The sequence below is a fragment of the Peromyscus maniculatus genome, chromosome 11 (assembly GCF_049852395.1).
Source record: "Peromyscus maniculatus bairdii isolate BWxNUB_F1_BW_parent chromosome 11, HU_Pman_BW_mat_3.1, whole genome shotgun sequence".
NCBI classification, from domain to species: domain Eukaryota; kingdom Metazoa; phylum Chordata; class Mammalia; order Rodentia; family Cricetidae; genus Peromyscus; species Peromyscus maniculatus.
This window is the reverse complement of record NC_134862.1, coordinates 10,561,823-10,587,758: the sequence shown is the minus strand read 5'-3', so window position 1 is coordinate 10,587,758 and position 25,936 is coordinate 10,561,823. Positions and strand designations below refer to the sequence as shown.

The 25,936-nt window shown below is 43.2% G+C and overlaps 1 protein-coding gene across 1 annotated transcript in view; it reads left to right on the top strand.

Moving 5' to 3' along the window:
* The window catches only part of LOC102910446 (contactin-associated protein like 5-1), a 925,656-nt gene that overhangs the window by 530,736 nt on the left and 368,984 nt on the right, over positions 1-25,936 (top strand). Inside the window, exons 9-10 of the mRNA XM_076547182.1 lie at positions 3,688-3,837; positions 8,136-8,307. Of these exons, the coding sequence (XP_076403297.1) occupies positions 3,688-3,837; positions 8,136-8,307 (322 nt within the window). The remainder of the gene's footprint in view (positions 1-3,687; positions 3,838-8,135; positions 8,308-25,936) is intronic.

Below are 25,936 nucleotides of genomic sequence, written 5' to 3'. Positions count from 1 at the left end.
TGTGTGTGTGTGTGTGTGTGTGTGTGTGTGTGTGTGTGTGTGTGTGTGTTAGGGGTGGGGAGGAAGGGAGGCAGGGAGAGATAAGTCCATTTGTTCCTATGTGAGGTCGTGAAGCACCTGTCAGTGATATTGAGGCACCACATGCATGGAGAGTCAGAGGACAACCTCTGGGTATTGGTTGTCATGAGAAAGGGATTGAGACTCAGTGTGTCAGCAAGGTTAGCTGGCACCCAAGCTTTTACAAGTTCTCCTGTCTCCACCTTCTACTCCTCACAGGAACCCTGGGATTATAAATGCTTGTGTCACTGCCTTTAGCTTCTAGCTGGGTTTGGGGGATTGTCAGGCATGAACTGTAGGGATTCTGCCCCACTGAACTGACTCTTCAACCCCATTCAAATCATGGGGGTTTGGTTGTTGTTTGTTTGTTTTAGTGCAAATGCCCAAATTCCCTTCATGGAGATTCTGAGGAAGTTGATTTGCGTAAAATATTCTTCAGAACCCTGCTTGAAACGCTCTTGCTGAACCCTCTTAGCCTGGCACCTGAGGCCTTGGGGACTGGTTTCTCTCCACCTGCTTTTACTGGCATCCCTTGTCCATCTCTTTCATTTGTCTCTTTCTGTTTTCCATTATCTATTTCTTTGTTATCCAGGCAGCTGTCTGTCTCCTACAATATTTGCTCACTGGACTGAATGCTGTCTCTTACCTACTCTGTGAGACATTCTTAGACTTCGTGTAGGGAGTTAGCAATGCCTCTTTCTCCTCTGCCTCTCATCTCTGTCTCCCCCAGAGCTTCAAGTGTGCAACTGTTTGTGGTTGGGTTGACTTTGTCTTTGATTTTTATTAGCATATATTAACTGTGTAGTCGGTATCATTAATAACGTTTCACACACATGTATAATATATTTTGATCATATTCACCCCATTACACTCTCACTTTCTTTCCTGGCCCCCCACTAGTTTTGGTCCCCTCCCCTTCCAAATTGGTCCCCTTTCTGCTTTCATGGCTTTGCTTTTAATAACCAATGAGGTTCACTAGTGTTGTTTACAGGAGCATGGATGGGGAGTTACAGGTACTGAGGTACCTTAATAGTGGCTACACTTCTGAAGGAAGGGCCCTCTTATCCAGCAACCAGTAACTGAGTAGCAATCATTGTGGGTCGAATTGTCACAAGCTCTTCACGCTGCCTGACAGGGTGTTTGTGGGTCAAACCTTGTGTAGATCTTATGCAGGCAATCATAGCTCCTGTGAATTCAAGAGTGCAAACAGCCATGCTATGCCCAGAGTCAATCTAGGTGTCCATTGGCTGGGTTATTAATTACATTGTCTTCCTCATTGGCCGGAAGTCAAAGGATAGTGTTTTAATCCTTCCAACAATTGCCCCTGTGGCTCATTCCAAAATACAAAGGCATATGATGTTAACATTTGTACTTTCCCACCTCAGGGGTGTTTTGGACTCATGGTTTTGTCCATCAGTGTTGGCTCATATGGTGCATATGCTCATACTGAGCATACAGCTACAGTAGTAGTTTCAATCCCTAGAGCCATCTTTAAGTACAGTCAGTGCTCCCCTTTTGCAGATGGGGAAACTGAGGCAATCAGAAGGAAAGCAGCTTGGTGTACAGCCAGGCACAATGAAGATGGTTTGAACAATGAGCATGTATCAGTTCTGTTATTGATGCCTGAGCAGTCAATAGAGCCGTTTCCCTCCATGTTCAGTGGGCCATAATTGAGCAGTAGTCTCCATAGATGGAAAAATTTTGAAAGGAAATAACCGGCCCTTCATGATTAATTCCTAATGCAGCTTCCTCAGGAAGGTAGGTGAGTGTTGCAGTGCAGCCGAAAGAGATCTGGGGCAAAGGATCAGGACAAGTTACTTTTAATAAGTGAACTCTTGGCCCACCAAATGCTCTGGGAATTGTCCCCTGATTATGTTTGATCCCTGTAACAGTGATGCCAAACCGGTATGATCACATGTGCAGGTGATGAGCCAGAGATCAGGGAATGTAGGTGACTTGGACAATATTTTATGATGAACTTAGAAAAAACTGTTGGAGTCCAGAGAGACAGTTCAGCCAGTAAAGGTGCTTGATGCTGAGCCTGAGCATTTGAGTTCTATTCCTGGGATCCAAGTAGTGGAAGGAAAGATTCAATTCACATAAATTGTCCTTTGACCTCTATGTGTGCGCACATACACCCACCCTCTCACGCACACATACAGTCAACTAAATATATTAAAATTTCTACAGTTAGTGTTCAATTAATCTGATCCTGACTTCAGTGGAAAACTCTTTTTACCTTACAATGGGACTGACCTTGTCCACTTCAGTAATCTGACATGAAAGTGGAGGCAAGCATGTCTGAAGAATGAGACAGTGTGGGGCATGGGGAAGGCTGGTAGGCTACTGAAGAGGATATGATCAAAGCATATTACACTCTTAAATGCAACTGCCCTTGTGTAGTGGTGATGATTAATGTTAATTGCCACCTTCATGGGATCTGGATTCATCTAGGAGCAAGCCTTCAGACACACTCAAGACGGATTACAGAAATTAAGGTTAGACTGAGAATATGTGTGAGGGATTCCCTGGATTATAGTAGTTGATATAGGAGGACCCATCTTAATGGTAGGCAGGACCATTCTCTGGGCTGGGCATCTGATCCTAGACTATAGAGTAGAGAAGGCAAGCTGAGCAGCAGCATGCATTCATCCCATCCTTCTATCTTTCCTAATTTTGGGTGTGATGTAACCAGCTGCTTCTGCTGATTGACTTCCCTGCTACCATGGACTATATCCTTGAACTGTGAGATGAAATAAATCCTTTGAGTTAATTTTGTCAGGGTATTTTATCATAGCAATAGGAAAAGAAACTAAGACAATTACCCTGTGTAGCTGAAAGTTTTTCTGTGTCCCATCTGGTCTGCAGTCAGGACAAATCTCTGTCACCCAACGGTCTTGCAGCCACTCGGACCCAAATAAACACACACAGGTTAATATTATTTTTAAACTATGGCCACATCAGGCTTCTTGTTATTTAGTTCTTATATCTTAAATTAACACATTTTTATAAATCTATACTTTGCCATGTGGCTCGTGGGTTACCTGTACCTTTACATCTTCCTTCTTCTGGCAGCGTCTGGCAGCGTCTCCCCTGCTCTGTCTTCTTCCTTCCTCTCTCTCTCTTTAGAATGTACTGCCAAACATTATTCTGCCTCACAATTGGCCAAACAGCTTTATTTATCAACCAATCAGAGCAGCACATTTTTACAGCATATAGAATGACATTCCCCCATCAACCCTGTATAATTAAGTAATTTACCAGAGCCAGTGAAGCCCAGTGGTAGAGAGCTTGCATAGGATATGCTAGGTCTTGGTATTGATTTTTGGAATCATCAGTTAAAATAAAACCAAAAGTCAATTGTATCTGGGGATATAATTGCTGGTGTCATTTTGAGGGGTTTTAAGAGTTTTTTTTCTTCTTCTTCAGCTTTTACCTCCACAGTCACTCATCATCATCCTAATTAATATATAGCATGCCTTTATTTGGCACAGATGCCCCACACATTTGGGTTTGTCCCCTTTGTTTCATAGCCAAAACAGTCAGAAATGGCTCAGGAAAAGAGACTACGCCGTAAGGCCAAGGAGAGAGCTGACCCTCGTGAACCAGCCCTTCCTGTTTCTTTTGCAGGCAGTGACTTGAATGACGGCCTGTGGCACTCTGTCAGCATCAATGCCAGGAGAAACCGTGTCACCCTCACACTGGATAATGATGCTGCTTCTCCAGCTGCGGACACCTCCCAGCTGCAAATTTACTCTGGAAATAGTTACTACTTTGGAGGTAAATTCTCTAGCCTTTGAGACTTCAAATAAAATGACAGGGGAATTATTCCACCACGTGCTTTATCAAATACACAATCCTACTCATAGCCCTACATGCATACATATTTGCACACAAGCTCCAAACAGTGAGAAACCATTTCCTCAGACTACTGTGCAAATGTAAGCTATCTAGGACAGTGTTGAGGACAGAAGGACCTGAGTCCATAAGAGCTGGGTTATGTAACTCATCGAAGGAGGTTCTTGTAGCCATGCCAAGCTCCTTGGTCATGCTGGAAAGGGAAAACCTCCCCTGAGACCTTAGAGAAAAGAAGCTGAGTGTCAACAAGTACCTGCAAGAGGGGAAACTCAAGTGGGAGGCACCACCAGCCTGCTCAGCCATCCTGGTTGGTCCACTGCCACCTTACTTGTGAGCCTCATCTCCGCTGTTCCATGTCTTGGAGACACCCACACCATGGAGGGAGGCAGAGCAAAGGGGACAGGAGCTGGGGCTCCACAGGCGGAGCCATTGCTCTTTCTGAATGGTGGCTCGTTCTAGTGTTTCCTGAGCCCTACAACACTTCTAGTGACACAAACAAAATCAAACGGGGTGGACAAAGCTTTTGCGGCATTTTACCATTTTTAAAAACACACCCATGTTGAGTATTTTTTCAATTTTTATTTATTCTTCTCTCATACAATACATGCCATGCATTGTTTAGTGTTTTAACTGTATCTTTTATTAAAAGAGATAGTGCCTGTTTCTGTAGTCATGGTCTGTCTTACAGAAACCAGACCTAAAGGGAACTTAGTCTTCATGTCCTTCTGACCTCAAGCTCTTAAGATACAGTTCCTGGACTCACTTTCCTAGAACACGGACAACAAATTTAAGATTTGCTGGAAGATAGAAGCAAGAGCAGATTCCAGGCTTAATGAAGCTTAGTGGTGGAGGGCTTGCTCAGCAGGTAAAAGGCACTGGGCTCCATGCATAGCACCACATGCACACCCAAACCCTATACACACTCTCCACACCCAGCACTATATGCACATCCAAACCCCATGTACACTCTCCAGAGCCAGCACCATTTGCACACCCAAATCCCATGCATACTTTCCACATCCAGCACCACATGCACACCCAAACCCCATGAACACTCTCCACATCCAGCACTACATACACATCCAAACCCCATGCACACTCTCCACACTCAGCACGATATACACACCCAAACCTCATGTATACTCTCCAGAGCCAGCACCACATGCACATCCAAACCCCATGAACACTCTCCACATCCAGCACTCCATGCACATCCAAACCCCATGTACACTCTCCAGAGCCAGCAACACATGCACACCCAAATCCCATGCATACTCTCCACATCCAGCACCACATGCACACCCAAATCCCAGGCACATACTACACACAGAGCACCACATGCACACCCAAACCCTATGCACATTCCCCACACAAAACACCGCCCGCACACCCAACCCCAACTCTCCCCCACACCCTCTCCTATACAGTGTAGAGAGTGGCACAAACTGGTTCAGACCTTGTCAATGTGAACAAGAAATGATCTTGCCCTAGAGCTGACAGTTCCTTCCCATGAGGTAACTGAAGACAAGCACTGAAAAATAGCATTCACTGAAGAGATGGCAAGATGTCTTCCTGGGAAGAGGTGCTTGTTGTTCAAACCTGAGGACTTGCATTCTATCCTTAGAAACTGTAGAGTGGGCTTCATAAATCTCTCTTCTGAATTCCACACATGCATGGCTGCACAAGCTTGCCTGCACTCTCTTTTGCTCATGCATAATAATAAAAATAATAATAGCAATACAACATACACAGTAGTTACCCAGAGTCTTCTACAAACTAATCATACACTCTACATTGAGCTACACCCCAAACCCTATTGTCTCTTAGCTCCAAAATCTACAAATCATCTCTTTCTTCCCAAGAAATATATGGAAGGTTTGAAACACCAAAGGATCTTTGCACCGGTACAGAAATCATATGTAGGGTCTCCTTGGAAGGAAGCAATGTGGAACAAGATCAGTGAGGTTGGATTTTAGCATGAGGAAGTGCCACTGTCCTTCACCTACAAATCACCACTACATCCACAAAAGTAGCATATACTTTTAGGTGATAATATTTCCATGTGATAGATAATAAGGCTGCTGTGTTGAAATAAAAAAAAATCTGTAGGTTGGAGAGATAGCTTAATCATAAAGCGCTTGCTGGTAAGCATAAGGACCTGTATTTGGATGCCTAGAGCCCCCAGAAAGCCAGCCTCTGTAGCACATGTCTTATCTTCAGGCAACTTATGCCAGTTAACCTGGTGTACACAGTAGCAAACAGAAGATGCATTCTCAGACAAGGTAGAAAGCACCAACTCCTGTAGTTGTCCTGTGATATACATGCATGGGCTGTTGCATTTGTGCACCCATACTCACATACATTGTCACTCAAAGGCTAATAAAATCATAATAATCTGTAGACAGCTGTAGAGGCAGCGTATATATGGAGAAGATTCAAATCTGTGTTCACTGCAGCCCCCTAGTGAAAGCAAATGAATGAGAACAAATGCAGAGCAATGGCCTCAACTCCAAGCTGTGCATTCTATATCACATACTATATTTTAGCAATGAAGAAAGACTGATGGTCAGGAATTTATCTGCAGGCAAAATGGCTTTGAATAATCATGTTATAATAATCATCTGAAATATCACAGAAGTAAAATGGCTCTCCTCCTCGAGCTAGAATATTGCTAAATTCTGGGTGTGTTTCCAGGGGTGCTAGACTTAGAATGTGAAGATTTATCTAAGATTTGAACAGTGTTTAAACAAACCCTCACACACAGACTGTAAACTTAAGGAAGGTGAAAAACGAGCTTCAGCAATAATAGTCAACTTCCATAAATTCTCTCTACAGCTTCAATTAGAAGTTGTAGCATCTCTTCATTTTATAGTGTGCCTGTGAGCTGTTAACCAGCTGCTGGGCTTCAGCCCCGCAGTGTCTGTCTATTAGAGATGGCTGAAATAATTCCCTATTATTTATGGCTTATTGTTGTGTTTTCAAGCTCACATTCCCATATGCTCGGAACCTATTAAAACCACTGAGAAGAGTTTGTAAGAGCACATGCACTCATCTACCTGCTTGGCCTTCACCTGTCTTAATGAGGAGTAGGCTGTCCTGGCTGCAGGTGATGCTAAACAGGGGCAAAGCATTTTTATCTCTAAAAGAACACTCTTTAAGAGGTGTGGTGTTAACCTTTCGCATGTGCTATTACAGCCTATAACCATGTGCATTTAAGCCCGCAGTCCTCTTAATATCTGGATTTGCTTTGCACAGCATGTCAAAAATCCTGCTTGGCTTCTGAGAGTACTTTTCTCGTGAACTAAGCCTGTTAATGTTCCACAATTAACCAGACTATTGCTCTGCTGCCATCCTTAGCAGAGCATGATTTCCTTAGAAAGAAAGTGTAATTCAGAATTGCATTGTGAATTTAGATGTGTATTTTGAGACAGAGCCAACATTTTCAAGCACTTACAATATGCGAAGGATGTCATTCAAAAGAAAGATGAATAGGTTTCCAGCAGGAAAAAAAAGTGTGTGTGTGTGTGTGTGTGTGTGTGAGAGAGAGAGAGAGAGAGAGAGAGAGAGAGAGAGAGAGAGAGAGAGAGAGAGAGAGAGAGAGAGTTTGGATTCTCAGTACCTATAAAATACTGGGCATGTCATGAAATACCTTGAATTCCAGTGATGAGATAAACAGGCTCCCGAGGCTCTCCGATAATCCAGTCTACCCCAACCAGCAAGCTCCAGGTTGGGTGAAGGGACAGTGTCATAAAAAGTAAAGAGTGAATGCAGATCCCTGGAGCTCATGACCATCTATGTACATTGGTTCACAAAGAGACCTTATCTCAAAGAATAAAATGGAAAGTGGTAGAAAAAAAACATACTGCTATCAATCTCTGACTTCTACATGTGCCCACATAAAGCACTGAATCTGCAGGCAAACACACACACACACACACACACACACACACACACACACACACGAACACATGATGGGAGTTAAGGTAAAAGTTATACCAATGATATTCCTTATGGTAGTTTTTTTTCCTTTCTAGTGACAGAATATACCCATTTTACATCATTTCTGCCCCTTCTCCTGAGCTAGGATTTACAACAAAAGTGTGTCTTGTTGTGAATAAAAAAGTGCCCAAATAATTAGACCTCAAGGTTTTCCATGAATAGGTTGCCAAAGCAATGACAGATCATTTCAGTGTTCTTCATCTTTTTTCTCTGTCCCACAGGGTGCCCTGACAATCTCACCGATTCCCAATGCTTAAATCCCATTAAGGCTTTCCAAGGCTGCATGAGGCTCATCTTTATTGATAACCAGCCCAAGGACCTCATTTCAGTTCAGCAAGGTTCCCTGGGGAATTTTAGTGATTTACACATTGATCTGTGTAGCATCAAAGACAGGTAATTATTGTCTCGTCTCCTCTGTTTCTCCACCCCTTCCCGTTCTCACTGTTCTTTATGAGTTTCTTAAAGCAAAATTCTAATCCGCTCACATTAGACACATTAGACATAATTGAGTCACCTAATGGAAAATATTTCTGAAAGGATTTCAGGCCCACAGAAAACGGTTTAAATTAGTTGAGTCTCTCTTCGTGTTGACTTGAAGTAAATGGGATATGCAAATTAAATCAAAATACAAATTTGTGAAAGGATTAAAATTTTATGCATAAACAACATTTGATTACTTTGAAGTTAAGAGTAAAGCATAAACGAGGGAGGAATTTCTTCTCCCCTAAACCGTTTCCTTCTTTGCCTGATGTGGGTATCCTTCTTATAACAGCACAAAGCTTCAGGAATTCTCCAACAAGGGTTTGGCTGTGTTCAACATGGATGACCTCAGTTCCTCAGTTGGGGATGGCTGGTCCTAGCTGCCACCAACACCACCCACTGTTTCTTTAGTTCCAAAGAGACCAGATAGTAAGCTAGCGAGAATCAGTTCTTTTATTCTGCATTGCAGAAATCTAGCATGACACCCAGTGTCCAGGTGTATCTCTCTTGGGATATGGCTCCTCTTATGTTGGAAATTTCTAGATTTAAAGTCAGAAAACCAAGAGAATGGACAGTGAATTTCAGCAGGATTTGGCCATATTCCTTGTTCACTTACTTGCTCCATTTTTCTGATTCTGCTTACCCCTTGAAGATATCAATGTGCCAGTGGGTAAATATGATTTGTTAAGTGTTTACATATGTGCTTGTATTAGAAGTCCTTGGTTACATTAATTAGTTGTTGCCATAATCTCAAACACACCTCTTTGTGAACCATGTGGTACCAGTAAGGACACATGAGACCCGTAAGTTGGTACCACTGTGAGACTAAGGACTGAGACTGAGGAGGTTGGGAAGGTGATGGCATTACATCTTAAAGGATAAGGAGAAACCATGCTTGACAAAGGTGAGGGTAGCCGGAAGCTTGGAGGATACAGCGCCACAGAACTGCATGGAAACAACATGGCTCACAAGTGTCATCAGTTCAGAATGCTTTTGATTTTGCACTTAAAATCTCTAGTACTGGGGTGCATTTTATAACTAATAGCATATGATAATTTCCTTGGAAACACTTATTTCCTGCATAGCAAGTAACTGATGGCTTGTCTTGCAGTTTACCATATCTTAGGTTCAGTTGCTACAGTTCAGCTCATAGGTCATGCAGGGAAGGCACATGGCTTCCATACAGTTGGGAATGTGAACCTGGAATCTTCACAAAGAGGGCTTTGTGTTTACAGAATTTGATTCCACGCTCTGTGTAAGGACTAAGAAAGAACACCATCAGATTTGGTGGATAGAAACATGACTTTTAAATGTAAGGGAGTTTGGGAGGTGAGTGTCCTAGTCCAGGGGAGAAATGATGAGAAGTATCACGTGCCTTTCCTGGGAAACATGGGAAATCAGCCATACAGAACATGGTCTCCGCTAATGCTGGAAATGACGGCTATAACTAGATGGAACATAACACACCATTCTGATAATAAATATCATTTCACATGGGATCACTAATACACCTCACTGACTTCTTTTTTTTTTTTTTTTTTTTTTTTTGTCCACACTGACTTCTTGATCTTTGTGCCTTTTTTTTCCATTTGACCATCTGTGAAAGTGGGTAATAAAATGTGTGCTTCATTAAAATGTGCTAATTTAGAAATCTCCAAATCAAAGCTATTACAGGGAATGGCTACCACCCCAAGTCTATATTCCCGGCCAGGGAGAAGCTTCCAAATCCATCAGCTGGTGCAGCATTTTATGTACTGCAGATCAATACAGGGATGTTTGTCAATTGGGATCTCTTTGATACCTTAATATACAATCAAGGAAGCTCTCATTATTTTTGATTACATGGAAGTCATTGCCATCTACCCTGCATCATTACTTCTGTATAATTGTAGTCTTGAGTAATTATATTACATACAATTGTGGTTTGGTTAATTGTATAATGAGGAATGTGTTTCGTTTAGTGGGCAAATGGTATGTTTCTGTTGATTTGCAGTTACTTTCTCTAACAAAATGGAAAACTGTGGCCAAAGCTTTGTTTGATCTCGTACTGATCTAATTTACATTTGCTTGACATCTGTGGTGGGGGAGAAGGGTTACAAAGGCAGGTTTCCTGAGTTTTGTGTTTTCTTTTCGTTTTTTATAATAAATGCCATAAAAAAGTGCATGTATATGTAAACAAGGAGCAACAATAAATATGTCAAATAAAGAGGCTAGAGGCCAGAGGTCAGAGGTCAAGCAAGGAGAGAAAAGCCTCACTGCTTGGGGAAGCAGACACAGGGGGGCCTCTGGGGCTCCCTAGCCAGCTGTAACAGTGAGGTTTCCGGTTCATGAAAAACCCCTCTACTGTTTGTTTGTTTGTTTGTTTGTTTGTTTTTGTTTTTTGTTGTTTTCAAACCATCAGGAGATCCAGTTTATTTACACCAGCAGCCATGGGGGCAGAGAGAATATACCAGGCTTACAAAGTTAGCTACCTGTACAGGATGGATAACATATGCAAAAATAAAAATCTCAAGACCACAGTACAGCGTGGGCCCCATCCCTCCTCCCCCAATGACCCCAGCATGCTGTAATGCCAGGCAGGTAGCCCCTGGGCATGCGGGGGGGGGGCGGGGGACAACAGGTTGATGCATGGAAGGAAAAGCCACCGCCACCTGCCATGGAAATTAGTATAGACCCCCCTCCCCACACACACACCCTCAGACACATGATAGGATACAGGGTGGAAGACACCTAGCCAGGGCCGGGGGATGGGAATTGAAACCCACACAGCCTGCTGTTAGAGGGAGTGGGGAGTTCCTAGCCCTGTTCAACTGCAAGGCACTGGGGGTAGGGGATGGCACTACACGGTAGGGGGTGCATACTCCCCAGAAGGAAGGGGTTTGTTCCCTCAGGGTCCCTGCTGGACCAAGCCCATCTCTTGCCCTGCCTGGGCAGGCCGCTCTGCCCTTAGGGTGAGGCAAGGAATAATAGGGAAGTGTTTTGTGGACAAACCAATTCCCAAACAACCCCCTCCAACCAGAGGAGAAGGGAGAGGTAGGAGAGCAGAGTGAGTTGGCCTGGGCTGCTGTCCCCTGACCTTCAGCAGGCTCCCAAGCCTGTGCTTGAAGGCAGCCTAGAAGATTCTTCCCCCTCTAGTTTCCCCTCAAGAGAGAAAGCTGTAGAGGGCCAAGGACAGAGGGGCCCAGGCTCCAGGATTTAAACTAACTCCTGCCAAAATTGGTTTGACTTTTTAAAAAATAATCACAATGCTTGGGTTAAAAATCAGTTTGTAACCAGGCATCAGCCACAATCAGAACTACCCCAGGGGGAGACTGGGGTTCCAGACAGGGTACTGCAACCCTAACTCTGTTGTTCCCTTAACCCTCTAGGGTTCCTAACCCAAATCAGTCCAACCAGTCCTGGGTACTGGCTACCCAATGTGGGAGTGGCTCCTCCTGGGATGGGAGGCGACATGTATAGCAAGTGCCGGAAAACTTGGCTCAGGGTCAACCCCATTCCTGTCAGTCAGCTGTACTCCAGCCCATGTTCACATCCTCCAGCTCAGTTCCAAGGCATCCACCTACTTGGCAGGTGGGACAGTACATCTCTTCAGGATATAAGCCAGATAGGTGGGTGCCCTGGCATGAGAGTCCCACAGAGGGGCAACAGCACCCATCCAACCTCCACTGACAACCTGTCTGTTCTATTTTCCATGTGTTAATCCATGTGAATTGTTAGCCAGCTGGTAAGGACTTACCTGCTAGGGACAGCAGGGGTGGGGATGCTCTGCTGTGGTTTCCCAGCACTTCCCCAAGGAACGCTGAGTTTCTCTTCTGGGACCTCAGACACTGGGACCTCTAACCTTGCCTTCAGTGTGGTTTTCTTCCTTCACAGTGAAATGGGGCCCACCTACACATCCAGGATTTTATTTCCTTGTTCCTCACTGTGCCTCTTACATATTTAAATGTCTTAGTGCTGGTCATTTTGGGGCAAGTTAGATATGGGAAGGTCAACAAAAAAGGCACACATATTCCAAAATCTTTTTTTTTTTTTTTGGTTTTCCGAATCAGGGTTTCTCTGTGTAGCTTTGTGCCTTTCCTGGAACTCACTCTGTAGCCCAGGCTGGCCTCGAACTTACAGAGATACACCTGCCTCTGCCTCCCGAGGGCTGGGATTAAAGGCGTGAGCCACCACCGCCCAGCACATTTTCCAAAATCTTAAGCAGCTCCTCCGTGGACTCTTACAGGCCCTTTGAAATTGTGCTTGCAAACTGGTAGGTTCTGATTCTTTCAAGTTGTTTAAAATCAGCCTTTGAAACATTGTTTTATGGTTGGAGACATGTAGCTAAGAGTACTTGCTTCACAAGCATGCATCTTGAGTCCAGATGCCAGCACCCATATAACAAGCTATGGGTGGTGACACCTGACCCCTGGAACCCTCATGCTGTGGGAGGTAGAGCTGGGAGGTTCCTGGTGCTTGCTGGCTGCCAGCCTAATTAGGGAAAAACACAAAAACAACATAATTACCACAAGCTCCAGGTTCAAGACAGGAAGCTGCCTCAAGAGAATAAGGAGGAGAATGATAGAGGATGAGGCCTGACACCCTCGTCCTGCCTCCACACTTGTGCACAGGCATGTGTATGTGCACATGCATGCGCATAACACACACACACACACACACACAAAATGTTCATAAACCTTTATTGAGACTGACAGACACCGATTTTTATTCAGCTATGAAATTTTGGATGTCACAAGTCCCATTCCCCGTGGACTGCCCTCACACAGCAATACAACTGGAGGAGGCTCTTGAATATCACCCAGTCCCAGTCCCAAACATACAGAAATGAACATAACATGGAGGGTGCAATATCAATTATGGAAGCAGGGGATATGGCCCTGGTCTCTGTGATTGTATCCTAAGGAGATGTCTTTCTATTCCACTTGAAAATGCAAACCATTTGCTTTTTCCACTGGGTGGATCACAACAAAACAGTGTTATATTCAGTTTCCTGCAGCCAAATATGTTAGAAAACACAGTTTTTCCCTCCATAGCTGGTTCTTTTTCTCCTAGCACATTTTCCACTAAGAAAAGCATGTGTCTCACTCTCTGGTCAAGATTCTCAGCTTCTCAGCTTGAACATGGGGAACCACAAACACAGAGGATGAGAAAACATTATGTTGGATAACCTCCACAAACAGACTCTTGATACAGCCCACCCCATGTGTGGGTGTGTGTTAAAAGCAGTGGGTAATATAAAAAGATTGCTTTGCTGGGTAATACATATGTCTGAGCTCTTATCTAAAACTGAAAGCATTTATATCAGGTGCCAGGAAAGCCATGGTAAGGGCAAAGCCCACACAATCTGAGCTCTTCTCTCTAAGTGAGAAATGCTACAATATGGTATTCTCCCTTCATGCGTGAAATGGGGCCAAAATCAGAACAGGCGCTTCTCTGCTGGTTTTTTGTTTTGTTTTTTGTTTTTTTCCAATCATTGTTTGCGATGTTTCATGGAAGAAAAAGAAAGGTTGTATTTTGTGTAATTATTGAATAAACATTTTTTAAATATTATTTCATTTGACTCTCTCCAAAGTCCTAGAAAACCCAAGTCGTTCTTCAGGTGCAGCCCATGCACAATATCACAGTGCACAGTGCAACTTGTTAGAAAGGAAATGTCTAGAGCTAGGAGATAGTTTCACAGTTAGAGAGAGCCTTTGCTGCTCTGGGAGAGGACCAGGTTTGATTCCCATCACCCATATTGGTGGCTCACAGCTACTTGTACCTCTAGCTCCAAGAGACCTGACTTCTTCTTCTGGCCTCCATGGATGTCTGCACTCCCATGCATAGTCCTTGCACAAATATATACATATAGTTAAAACAAAACAACACAAAATAAATCTTAAAGGAGTCAGTTAGTCCAGAATAGGGTATGAAGGAACACATGCCTGATATTTTAAGAAGTTCTTAGGGACACTCACATTTGAGATCTGTGGGGTTATCACCAATACCCAGGGAAGTTCACTAACTGATTGTTCATGGTCGCATGTTTAATGATCATAGGAGCCAGATTCAACCCCAGTGCTTGCCAATTCCTGAGTTTATGGACGTGTGCAGGGCCTGTTGCTAAAGTTCCAAGGAAGAGAAAGGGCTTGGGTAGCCTGAGCAAGTAGAGGAGGGTGCCGCCAAGGAAAGAGGAACCTGAGGAGTGGGCTGGGTTTAGGGAGGTCAAGAAGCAGAGCCCAGGCACATGTTGTAGATGGCACAGTGTAAGACTGAGAATATGGGAGGTAGTGAGCATCTGCACCTGTTAACAGCAGTGCCTAGCAATGAAGGGAAGTCAAGACCCAAGGAACTTGCCAGAACAACAAAATGTCTGCAATCTAAGTAAGAGTCAAATTAATAGTTTATCTTTAAATAATACTTGCTATGAGCCAGGGCAAGTATGTGTGAGAGTGAGTGAGTGTGTGTGTGTGTGTGTGTGTGTGTGTGTGTGTGTGTGTGTGTGATACTAACAGTAGGCATCACCATTAACTACATTTTCTAATAAAGAATTTGAGATGCTAAGTAACCTTCCCAAGGCCTTAGAGCCAACATGTAGCAGAAACGGGCTAAGCATTAACAAATCTGCTTGGAGAGAATCAGGCTGTTCTCCCTCTAACATGCAGAGACCAGAATCTCCAAACTCTTTGGCAGGATTGTGAAGCAGTGATGAGTTTCTATGTTGGGTCAGAACTTACACATTGTAGTAGCTGAAAAGACCATTTAGTTAGTAACATGCTTGCTGCCAAAGTATGTGGGTTTGGAATGCAGCATCCACAAAAGTCAGTCAGAGTGGTGTACTTACAGGCCCAGCTTGGGGAGGCAGAAACAGGAGGATCCTTGTGATTCTCTGGCCAGGTAGTCTCCCTAAACCAACCAGTTGCAGATTCAGTAAGAAAACTGGCCTTAAAAATACAAATGGTTTGTAGAATGATTGAGGAAGACTGATACCATTGATCTCTGATCTTCACATGCACCACACAGATGTGCACATGCATCTTCAACTATGTGTGCATGCATGCACTGCAAGAACAGGGGGTACTGTGAAGAACATACTGAGACCCAGAACATACTGAGATCAAAAGTTTCCAGTCAAAATCGTTGGCTTTACCTAGTTCTTGGGCATGATTCTGGAAGGGAAGAACTTCATAATTAGCCTGAATGACCAGACTTTGAGCTATTTCAATATGAGCAGTCCATCTAGAACTCCTCAGTAAAAACCATACTGAATCCTCATCTCTTCTTTATAAGGGCTTCCACCCTCACCTCATACCTCTTTAGACATGAAGGGAGAGGTGGGGCTTCTAAGGAACAGGAACCTGGATTTCATTACTGTAAGTTTCCTTGAAGGAGGACATCTGCAGTATCTTAACAGCATGATCTCTCTTATCAGTTGTTTTTTACAAGGAAAGTTGATCAATTTGTTGATAAAGTGTCACTTTTCTCTTAGGCAAAGGAAGGTGACTGCTGTGGTTTGAATGTAAAATGTCCTCCATAGGCACATGAGTTTGATCATGTGGATCCTAGTTGGAGGTGCTGTTTGGGAAGATTGTGGCAACTATTAGGAGATGGAGCCTTATTGGACGAAGAGGATCACTGGGAGTGGGCCTTGACGTTTGATAGCAGAACCTACTTCCCGTTGCATTCAGCTTCCCTACTATGGAGACAATATGACCAGCTGCTCCCTGCCTCCATGCTTTCTCTGCTGCTGTGGATTGTATCCCCTAGAACCGTGAACCAGAAACAACCCTTCCGCCCTTAAGTTCCTTCCTATCATATTTTGTCATGGCAACGAGGAAAGGAACTAAGGGGGACACTGGGGGCTTTTATTCACAGAAAATACAAACCGCCAACCACACTGGGGGTGGCACTTCATGCTTTCCCATAAAGCTGTAGTGAGAAGTTTCCCTCACTGACTGACAGTCTGAAATACTAATGCTGAAAACAAAGACATAACAATGGCCCAGTGAATTATCACTAGAGTTTGTTCTTAGGTCTATTGTTTGGCAAGTGAGGCGTGGAGTGGCTGTTCTGAGAGCTTTGAGAAAGGTGCTGTCAAGAGCTGCCTGCACTGCCTTCTGGAGAAATACTAAGAAATGCAGTTTCTGAAACACAGAAGCCAAGGCCGCTTTTGGTGTAGATGGAAACATGAGAAAAGATGACTTTACATCCTCAAGTCACTTCTATGAGGCAGAACCATTGCTAAATTAATAATTAGAAAGACAAAAGATTCCTCTGTATTGATCTCTTCCCAAGATCAATACCTCAATGAGCCTTCCTCTGACACCCTGATAAGGGCTCCCCATCTGTTTATCATGTTAAAGAGGCTCCCTGTGACACAACCAGTGTAACATCTAGTTTGTTCCTGATCTCACTGATCAGGAACATACACTCCTGGGGCCTGAGAGGGAAAACGCTGGTCTCAAAGGAAGCACTGATTGCCATTGTCAGTATCATTAACAGATACAATTAGAAAGAAAAGTAGATCAACAATTTGAGTTGGTGAGAAAATTGGATCCTAAAAAGGTAGTTGACTACTGCTGCTATGAAAAATAAATTTATAAATTTATCCATTCTTGTTTTGAATTCTTAGCTCCCATAAGAAATTTACAGAACACAAATAAGACCTTTGTCTATGACATGGATTCTTTAAAAATTTTATATAATTAATTAAGTAATTAAATTTGAGACAGGATCTCTTATAGCCCAGCCGGGCTTCAAACCTCTATATAGCCAAGGATGATCTTCTATTACTCATCCTTCTACCTCTACCTCCCAGGTGCTGAGGTGATAACTGAGTGCCACCATGCCTAGGCTGAGTAGAACCAGATCAAACCCAGGAATTCATGAACTCTAGCCAACCACTCTACCCCCTGAGCCTCATCCCTAGTCCTTAAAATGACATAGGCTTCTTAATGCCTGGCTAGATCCATCTGCTCAGGTATCATTGTTACTTACGTGTGGTCACCATAACTCTAGATTTTCAAATGCCTAAAGGAAGTGCTTGTCTCTCTACTTGTGAGATAGAGAAACTAATATTAGCGTACACTGTACATCACCTTACTTTATAATGGAATCAAACTCTAGATATTGAGGTGGTGGACATGTTGTAGATGGCACAGTGTAAAAGCCTCTGCTCTTTACATTTTGGCCCAAGTTTGCACACAACAAGCCATTTAACTCTTTTCTAGACAGCTGTCAGTTTTTAGAGGGATACTACATACATCTTATAGTTAGAAGGTGTTAAAACCAAATGCAGATAGCATTATTCTTTCATGTCTTTTGGACTCTGGTCAAGGGTTGATTGAGAGCAAGAGATAGAAAGTCCTTCAGGTTCAAATCAAGGGAGACAGCAATGGATTTGGGCTCCAGGGCCAGCAGCATGACAGGTTCAAAACCTTGAAACATGCAGCAGAGATGGCACATTCTTGAATAATTTACCTACATATATAACCTAGTGTATCTTCTGGACAAGCGATTAATGTTTTTGATTGAGTAGGGGAACAACTTTCAAATTTTCCCTAGAGATTTACCCTTCCTTGAAAAGCATCCTGTCAACATGGTTTACTAAGTTCCGGCAAAGGTTTCTATCCAAGTACTAGAAAATTCCATAGACTAAGGGGAAGACGTTTCAACATTGAGAAATGTGGGCCAACAGTCAACCAAAAGCAGGTGGTGCTTAGAGAGAAAGGAGATTAAGTTAGAGAATTTGGGTCTCTAAGCACTGCAGTCCTAAACTCACTGAATGTCTCTCATATCCAGAACACCATTGACTTCATAATAAGAAAATGTCAGAAGCACCCTTCCACCTGCTTTTGCATACTCTGAAAGACAAATTTTTGACTAAAATAGACAAAGAGGGAGACTGTCCTTCATTTGACCAACAAAGTCATCACAGAAATGGCTCTTAAGCAACCTAGGTTTAGAAAGAACTGACCAAATAATCTTACTAAGAATTCCAGGGGATGGGGAAATGGCACATTTGGTAACATGTTCAATTTGCAAACACAAAGATTGAGTTCTGTCCTCACATCCATGTAAAACAGCAGGATATTGTTTCAGGTTACCCTATCTGGACAGCCCTTGGGGGAGGAGTGAGAAGGTGTGGCATCAATGACACAGACACCAGGACTCAGTTGAGAAGCAAACAGCAGACTTGCTTATTGGGGATATGAGGTGAACCCATATACCCCCTCCTGATTTCCCTTTGGCAGCTGGAGACTCTCTTAGCTGTGTTGTCTCTTTCTCATTGGCCCCAGCATTCTGATGGTCATCATCATCAATCACCAGGTGCAGCAGCAGACTTGAAGTTGGCTTAGTGGGAACAGCTGTGGTTTTATCAGGCTAGCTGGATGTACTCCTCCTATGTATCCACCTTTTATTTATTTTCTTTGGCAGCTCAGCAGGTGCTGAGCTTCTATGCCTCGGCCTTGTTGTCCCCACCTCAGAGAACATACAGCATAATGGACTGTGACTGTCTTAGGTTTGTTTGCCAAAGAGGTCCTTATTTGTCATTGACTACTAGCCCTCAAGGGATTGCTACTCTGGGAGTCGTGCCAGGGTGGAGGGAGCAGTAGTTATGATGCAGCCTTTTGTATTTCTATAAGCCAAGCCTGTATACCCTGATGAGAAGGCCCACACTCAGGAGACTGTAGCACCATGAGCACCTGGAGGGTGGTCTTGTTGATGGACCATTGTTGTGACACATACTATAACAGATACTTGAAAGTGATAATTATTAATAGGAAGGCCAAATTTTCATAGATAGTGTGTCAGAGTTAGGTGTCTGGTGCTCAGTGGGGGAACTTCCATGGTCTATTAGGTCATAGCCATATGCCCACACAGTGTCTCCAGACAGGAAGCAGCAGTAGGGGAGCCGCTCCTTGGTTCCACCTTCTGGGGGGGGGCAGCCCTTATGTGGAGGCACTGGATAAACTGAAATTGAAAGATGTACCCCCTTAACTCGACAAATAGACAAACAAGGAAAGGGAAAGGGAGAAGGGGTCCCAGCACTCACCTCCAAAGAGACCAAAACCACAAAACAACAAGGGGCCAACTCACTGAACAATCACCCAGCACCAAGCCACACCATGGGAGAAAAGAGATGTCCAAAGGAAAGCAGGCTGATGAGGTGTGCACCAGGCCTAAGATCAATCTGAGCAGTGTTGGTTGCAAAGGGCCAAATCTCAGGACCCCAAAAAGGATTAAAGCAATAAAAAAAAAAAACAAAAACCTAACCAACATGGGGTCAATGCCCATGCACACATGGGCACCAGCCCCTTGTTGGGTGTCATATGTTATAGTCCAAGCTGTCTAGACACTCCTGAGGGGTGAAAAGGTGCAGCATCAATGACACAGACACTGGGAGTCAGATGAGAAGCAAACAGCAGACTCATATGTTGCCGATATGGGGTGAATCTATATACCACCTTCCGATTTCTCATTGGCAGCTGGAAACTCTCTTAGCTGTGCTGTCTCTTTCTCATTGGCCCCCAACATTCTGATGGTTATCATCACCAATCACCAGGTGCAACAGCAGACTCCAAGTTGGCTCAGTGTGAACAGCCATGGTTTTATCAGGGTAGCTGGCTGTGCTCCTCCTATAGGATATATTAGCAGACACTTGAGTATTATCCAAGGGAGGTAAAGACAGGTGGATCATTGGGAACTAGTGGCAGGCAGCCTAACCTAATAGGCATGTTTCAATCTAAACACATAAACCCAAAGCAAGGTGGTTGATAGCTAAAGAATGACATTTGAGATTGTCCTCTGGTCTTCACATGTATTCAAACACATATGCATTATGTATGCATATGCACATGTGTGCACATGGACACACACACACATACACACACACTCACACACATTTTCCCCTGGTACTTGCACACAAAAAAGAACTGCAGAATCCCAAATATCCTTTATATATGCATGTACATGATAAAATCCCTCACAATGTGGCATACTCCATTGAGTACTGACTCATATCTGGCTCCCACTTGTTGAGAGATAACTTATACACTGTTAATATTGCTCTGTGGTCTTGTCAAATCTTTCCTCCCTACCTGTTTATATACCAGGTTCAATTCCTTGTCCTGCAATAGAGGGGTGAACAAGAAGGAGTGTCATTAATACTAGAGTATATGCTCTGGCTTGCTTGTGCCCTTGGATATATGAGGTCTGATTTCACTAAAATGGAACATTCATTCATTCATATATAGTGTTTGGCACATCTCAGCAGCCAGGTGCCTTGGTAATAGTTGAGAATGTAGTTGAACATTGAACACAGTCAATGATCTCTGTCTTCAGAAACCTCTGTTAAAGATGTTAAAGAATATAGATTATTATTATTATTATTTCTTCTTCCCTTTCTTCTTCTCTTCCTCCTTCTCTTACTTCCCCTCCTTCTTCTTTTCCTTTTCCTCTTCCTTTTGAGATGGATCTCACTATATAGCCCAGGCTGGCCCAGATGTAATTCTCTTGTTGAGTTAGGTCTGGAATTGAATTCATAATAACCCTTCCACTTTAGCCTAAGAATCTGCAGGGTTATAGGCATGAGACATCATGTCTGGTTAAGAAACAGAATCTGGCCAAATAATTATGGAAATAATCCCATGTTCTCAAACTGGACAGGCAACTTGGTGTAGATGCAGAAGCATTAGAAGATAGTCTTAAAAAAAGGCTGGTATATACTGTGTGACAGGAAATTCGGATATGGGTATCCCTCTTATAAAACTCTGTATAGAAAGTTGTTCAGAACTCACCATTGATCACTATCAATGAACTTCTGAGAGAACATACAGCTCTGGCAGAGGGCTCTCTGCTGTGTTCTGCCTGGGTGTTTCTATTTGATGTGAGTCTGTGGGGTGTGAGTGCAGAGTTCTAGTCTCCTTTCTTAGGAACTTTCTAGTGGATATTTAAGCTATAAGTAAATCTCCTATGTGTCTTAATAATTGTCAACTTGCTAGAATCTAAAATTCTCAACAGACAAACCTTTGGCATGTCTCTAAATGAATTTCTAGGTTGAGTTAATTATGATGGGAAGACCCACTCTGAATGTCAGTAGCATCATCCCATGGGCTGAGGTCAGGAACTGAATGAAAAGAAGACAGTGACTGGAGCACAAACATTCATCCTTTTCTGCTTCCTGACTTCATGTACCACCTTCTCATATACCTGCTGCCATGCCTTCCCCATCACTGTGCACTTCACCCTCAAACAGTGAGACAAAGTAAAGCCTCCCTTCTTTAAGCTCCTCCTGGCAGGTATTTGGTCACTTCATTGAGACAAATAACATTATACTATGTTTTCTCAAATTCCGAGTATATGTGGAGCTCCCATGTCTGTTTTAATACTCCCCACTTCCTTTTTGCCTCCTCCCCAAGCCCTTCCCTGGCTACAATGCATAAAGGGCTTGCCTTCTTGTAATTAGTTCCTACTATCACAAAGGTTACATCTACATTAACTAGACATGAAAGATAAGCCTGCCTGTGTGTTCAAAGTCAACACCAGAGTGGAGGCAGGGTATTGTAGCTTGCAATTTGGTGAATCTCAAGTATCTGAAAATGACAGGAGGAATAAACATTGTAAAGGTCGCTCCAATTAGCTCATGCTAAGCTGAGACTCTGGAGTTTGTGTATGAAGGCTTGCATACTGGTGGAGGGAGGGTGAGAACCAATCGGCAGTGGTCTGAACAAGTAATAAGGAGAATGGTACAAATTACTGTTGTTTTCAGTGATGTTAAATAATTGTCCAACATCTACAGCATCTCCAAAACACAAGAAGTCAAACGTTGGGAAAGAGCAGCATATTCTCAGAGCTCAAGCAAGTCTGTGGTATAGTCTCTTCTAATCCACATTCAACACAAATAATAACACAAAAGAAGAGGCTTCAAGAACAAGATGCTCCCTGCATTCATATTTCCATGAATAGTGATGGAAAAGAACTCACTCAGCAAAATGCTTTCCAGTACAAGCATGAATCCTGAATTTGAGTGCCAGGACCCACTTAAAAAAACCAAAGGTGGTCACATATGTGAGATCCCAGCTCAAGAAAGCTGGGGAATGGTGGATTCCTGAGGCTGATTCATGAAGCAGACTAGTTGAGTTGCTAGATGGAAAATATCCTGAGGAATGACAACCAAGGTTGTCCTCCACCTTCCACACACACATATGTACTGTCATGCACATGCATATGTACATGCAAACACACACACACACACACACACACACACACACACACACACACACACACACACGTTAGCATAGTTATTTCCCCAAGCATAGTGAACTGGTAGTATGAAATTTCTAGATAATGTTATCTTAAATTATGGGAACATGCTTTAGACATGAAAATAAAGTAGCAGAGGATGATTCCTTTCAACACAGTTCATCCCTAGACCACATTCCCACTTCCCTAAATGAGTATTTATTATTTTAATACAAATAGAGCTGGCTTTAACTATGTATGTGGGTGTCTGTGTGGCATGTTCCCATATGTGAGTGGATGCACAGGTACATGCGTGTCCTGAAGGCCAGCTGCTCACACATGCTGTCTTCCCCAGTCACTCTCCACCTTGTTTTTTGAGACAGAGCCTCTCACTGAACCTGGAGTTCACTAGTTTGACTACCATACAGTGCTTGCCTAGCTCGTGTGAGGCTCTTGGAGCTATTCCCAGCACTGCCAGGAAGAACTAAAGCTGCACACAAACCCTGCCTGCCCCTGAGCCCACACCCCAATACTCCACACTGCTCTTTCCTTGTTTGACTAGATGTCCTTTACTTGAATGAGTACTTGTATTTTCTGTTGCGGAAGAGAGATCTTGATGTCAAATGATACATTCTACTGATAGCAGGTGCTTTGCCGTGAGTCGTAACTTGAACAGTCCAGACTTTAACAGTATTTGCTCTCAGTGATTGGGGATGAGCCACACATGAAGCTTACACAAGTAACCAGCATCCTTTAGTGTTGGCTACAAACAGTATTTACTCAAGAGTAAGAATGAATTTAGAAAATATTCACCTAAAACTCTTCAGACTGGGGAAGAATAAGAACCGGTTGGTAGAGATCTGCACAAGTGCAAGGGAAGAACACACATTACTGAGGTTGTCCGTGCTAGTCAATAATTCCCCGGCATCTGCAGTGTGGCAGGATCACAGGAAGCCAAGTTTAAAGAGTGTGGCTCATTTTCCCAGCTCGATCCAGACTCTGTGATGCACTTTCCTGAAATTCACACTCAACACAATTAAATAATGACATGCCATCTAAGAGTTAGAATTCAGCCCTTCACCTCTTTCTCATCTTGAAAATTTCCCACATGGTTAGTGCCAGATATTGCTCTATTTGAAAAGCAAGAATGCCTCATAAAAGAACCACCGGTGCCAGCTGTCATTATTCACGTGGTGTTAAGTGCTCCTTCTGTAACCACTGGATAGCAAGAGTATTTTTGTTTAGCAAGGCAATCATAAAATTAGACAAGCAAGCCACAGCAGTGTAATCTATAAATAATACAGTGGAAGGAAGCATGCTTGCATGATATCCTTATTACAGTGTTGTGCTTTAAGAAAAAATGGGGCAGGTCTACCATGGAAGAGGAGTGTGGAGAGAAGTCAGTTCAAGAGACAGGAGAAACAGACACGCTGTCCGTGGGGATTGTTAAGGATACGAGTGCTCTCCCCGTAGTGAATGGGTAGAATGCCTGAGGAAGCCTTGCAGCTCCTCGAGGCATTGTTGGCAGATGTGATGTTGGCTCTGTTTGCCTGGTAGGAAGGGGAGAAGCTGTGCCACTGAAGGGTGCTGATAAGTTTGCATCCATGTCAGCCCCTGTCAGAAAGTGAAATTACAGAAAAATAAAGATTTCTTGTGAGCCCGGAAAGCAAGAATATAATCATACACAGTGTCAACTTTTACCTTTCCCCCAGCTTTATAAAAAGGGCCTGTCAGTGCCTTAAACAGCACTGTTATTTATTTTATTCATTCATTTATTTATTTATTTATTGGCTATGTCAAACTTCACCATTTTCAGGTCTATAAAGATGCTGTCTGTGTGTGTGTGTGTGTGTGTGTGTGTGTGTGTGTGTGTGTGTGTTGTGTGTGTGTGTTTGTGTGTGTGAGTGTATGTGTGTGTATATATATGTAGACCCAATATCAATGACAGGTTTCTTCCTCAGTTGCTCCCCTTATTCCTCTGTGACAAGGCCTCTTACTAAGATCACTTAGAGCTTTCTGGTTTGGCTACAGTGTCTGCCTAGCCAGCCCCAGGGATCCTCCTGTCTCTTCTTCAGTGCTAAGATTACAGATGCATGCCGCCATGGCCCACAGTTACATGAGTTCTGTGGATCCAAACACAGCTCCTCCTGGTTGCATGGCAAGCATGTAACTGACAGGTCCATATTCCTAGTCCCTAAAATGTCATTTAACAAGATGAAAAATAATGATTAAAGAATATAAGAGATGTGGGTTTTTTTTTTTTTTTGGCTTTGAAGTTTTTCCTTATCTTCTTTCTGTATTTGAGTCTAAGCAGGGTCACTTAAATATAGTAAAATGAAACAAATTCAATGCCAGAGCCTGCTCTCTACTAATTATCTGGCTCAAACCTTTGGAGCGCTATATTGGAGCATAAACACAAACTCTTCTCGTTTGACAAGGGAGCGAGCTGACACTGACAGGTGTTAAATGGCTTTCCCAAGTCACACTGAGAGCAAGCATTTTCATTAGACGTTTAACAGGCGCCCGAGAACCTTTGAAAATTTCAAAATGTTTCCCCTGGAAAGTTAAGCAACACACTGAGAAGGTCGTTGTGAATCCTCTGAGAGATACAGGATGTCATCTAAGCAAAGCTGCACTGTGCCTGGCACAGGGATGCTGCTGCCCATGGAAGGATGCGTCACATGAAAAGGCTGATAAGCTGAGGCCTGAATAAGGAAAAGTGGATATCTGGATGTAATTGGACATGAGGATCTAAACAAAGAACTTGCTCACAATGGGTGTTTGAAATAATGGCAGTCCATTCTCAGGTAAAAATATCAATAGGAAATAGTAGCAAAGGATCAGTTGTACACCTGTGTTCCTTACTCCTGGTGGTAAAGTGGATCAGAATATCTCCCCTGTTGTGATTTCAGTGCAAACTGTCCTCCACAGGCTCATATGTTAGAACACTGGGTCTTCACCTGTTTGGGAAGGTTGTGTGACGTTTAGAAGGTAAAGACCAGATAGAGGAATTGGGTCACTGAGAGTGGGCCCTTGATGTTTCATAGCCAAGCCCACTTCCTGTTCACTTTCTGTTTCCTATGGTTGCAATGTGACCATTGGGTCTCCTGTTTCTGCTGTCAGGTACTTCTTGGTGTGATGGATGGAATCCATCCCCTTGAATTGTAACTAACTAAACTTCTCCTTACATAGTCTTGATCAGGTGTTTTCTCACAGCAACTGGGGAAGTAACTAATACAGAGCACATGTAATTGTTAGGGTTGCAATATAATGTTTGCTTCAAAGAATCAAGTATTAGACTACACTACTCATTGGAATG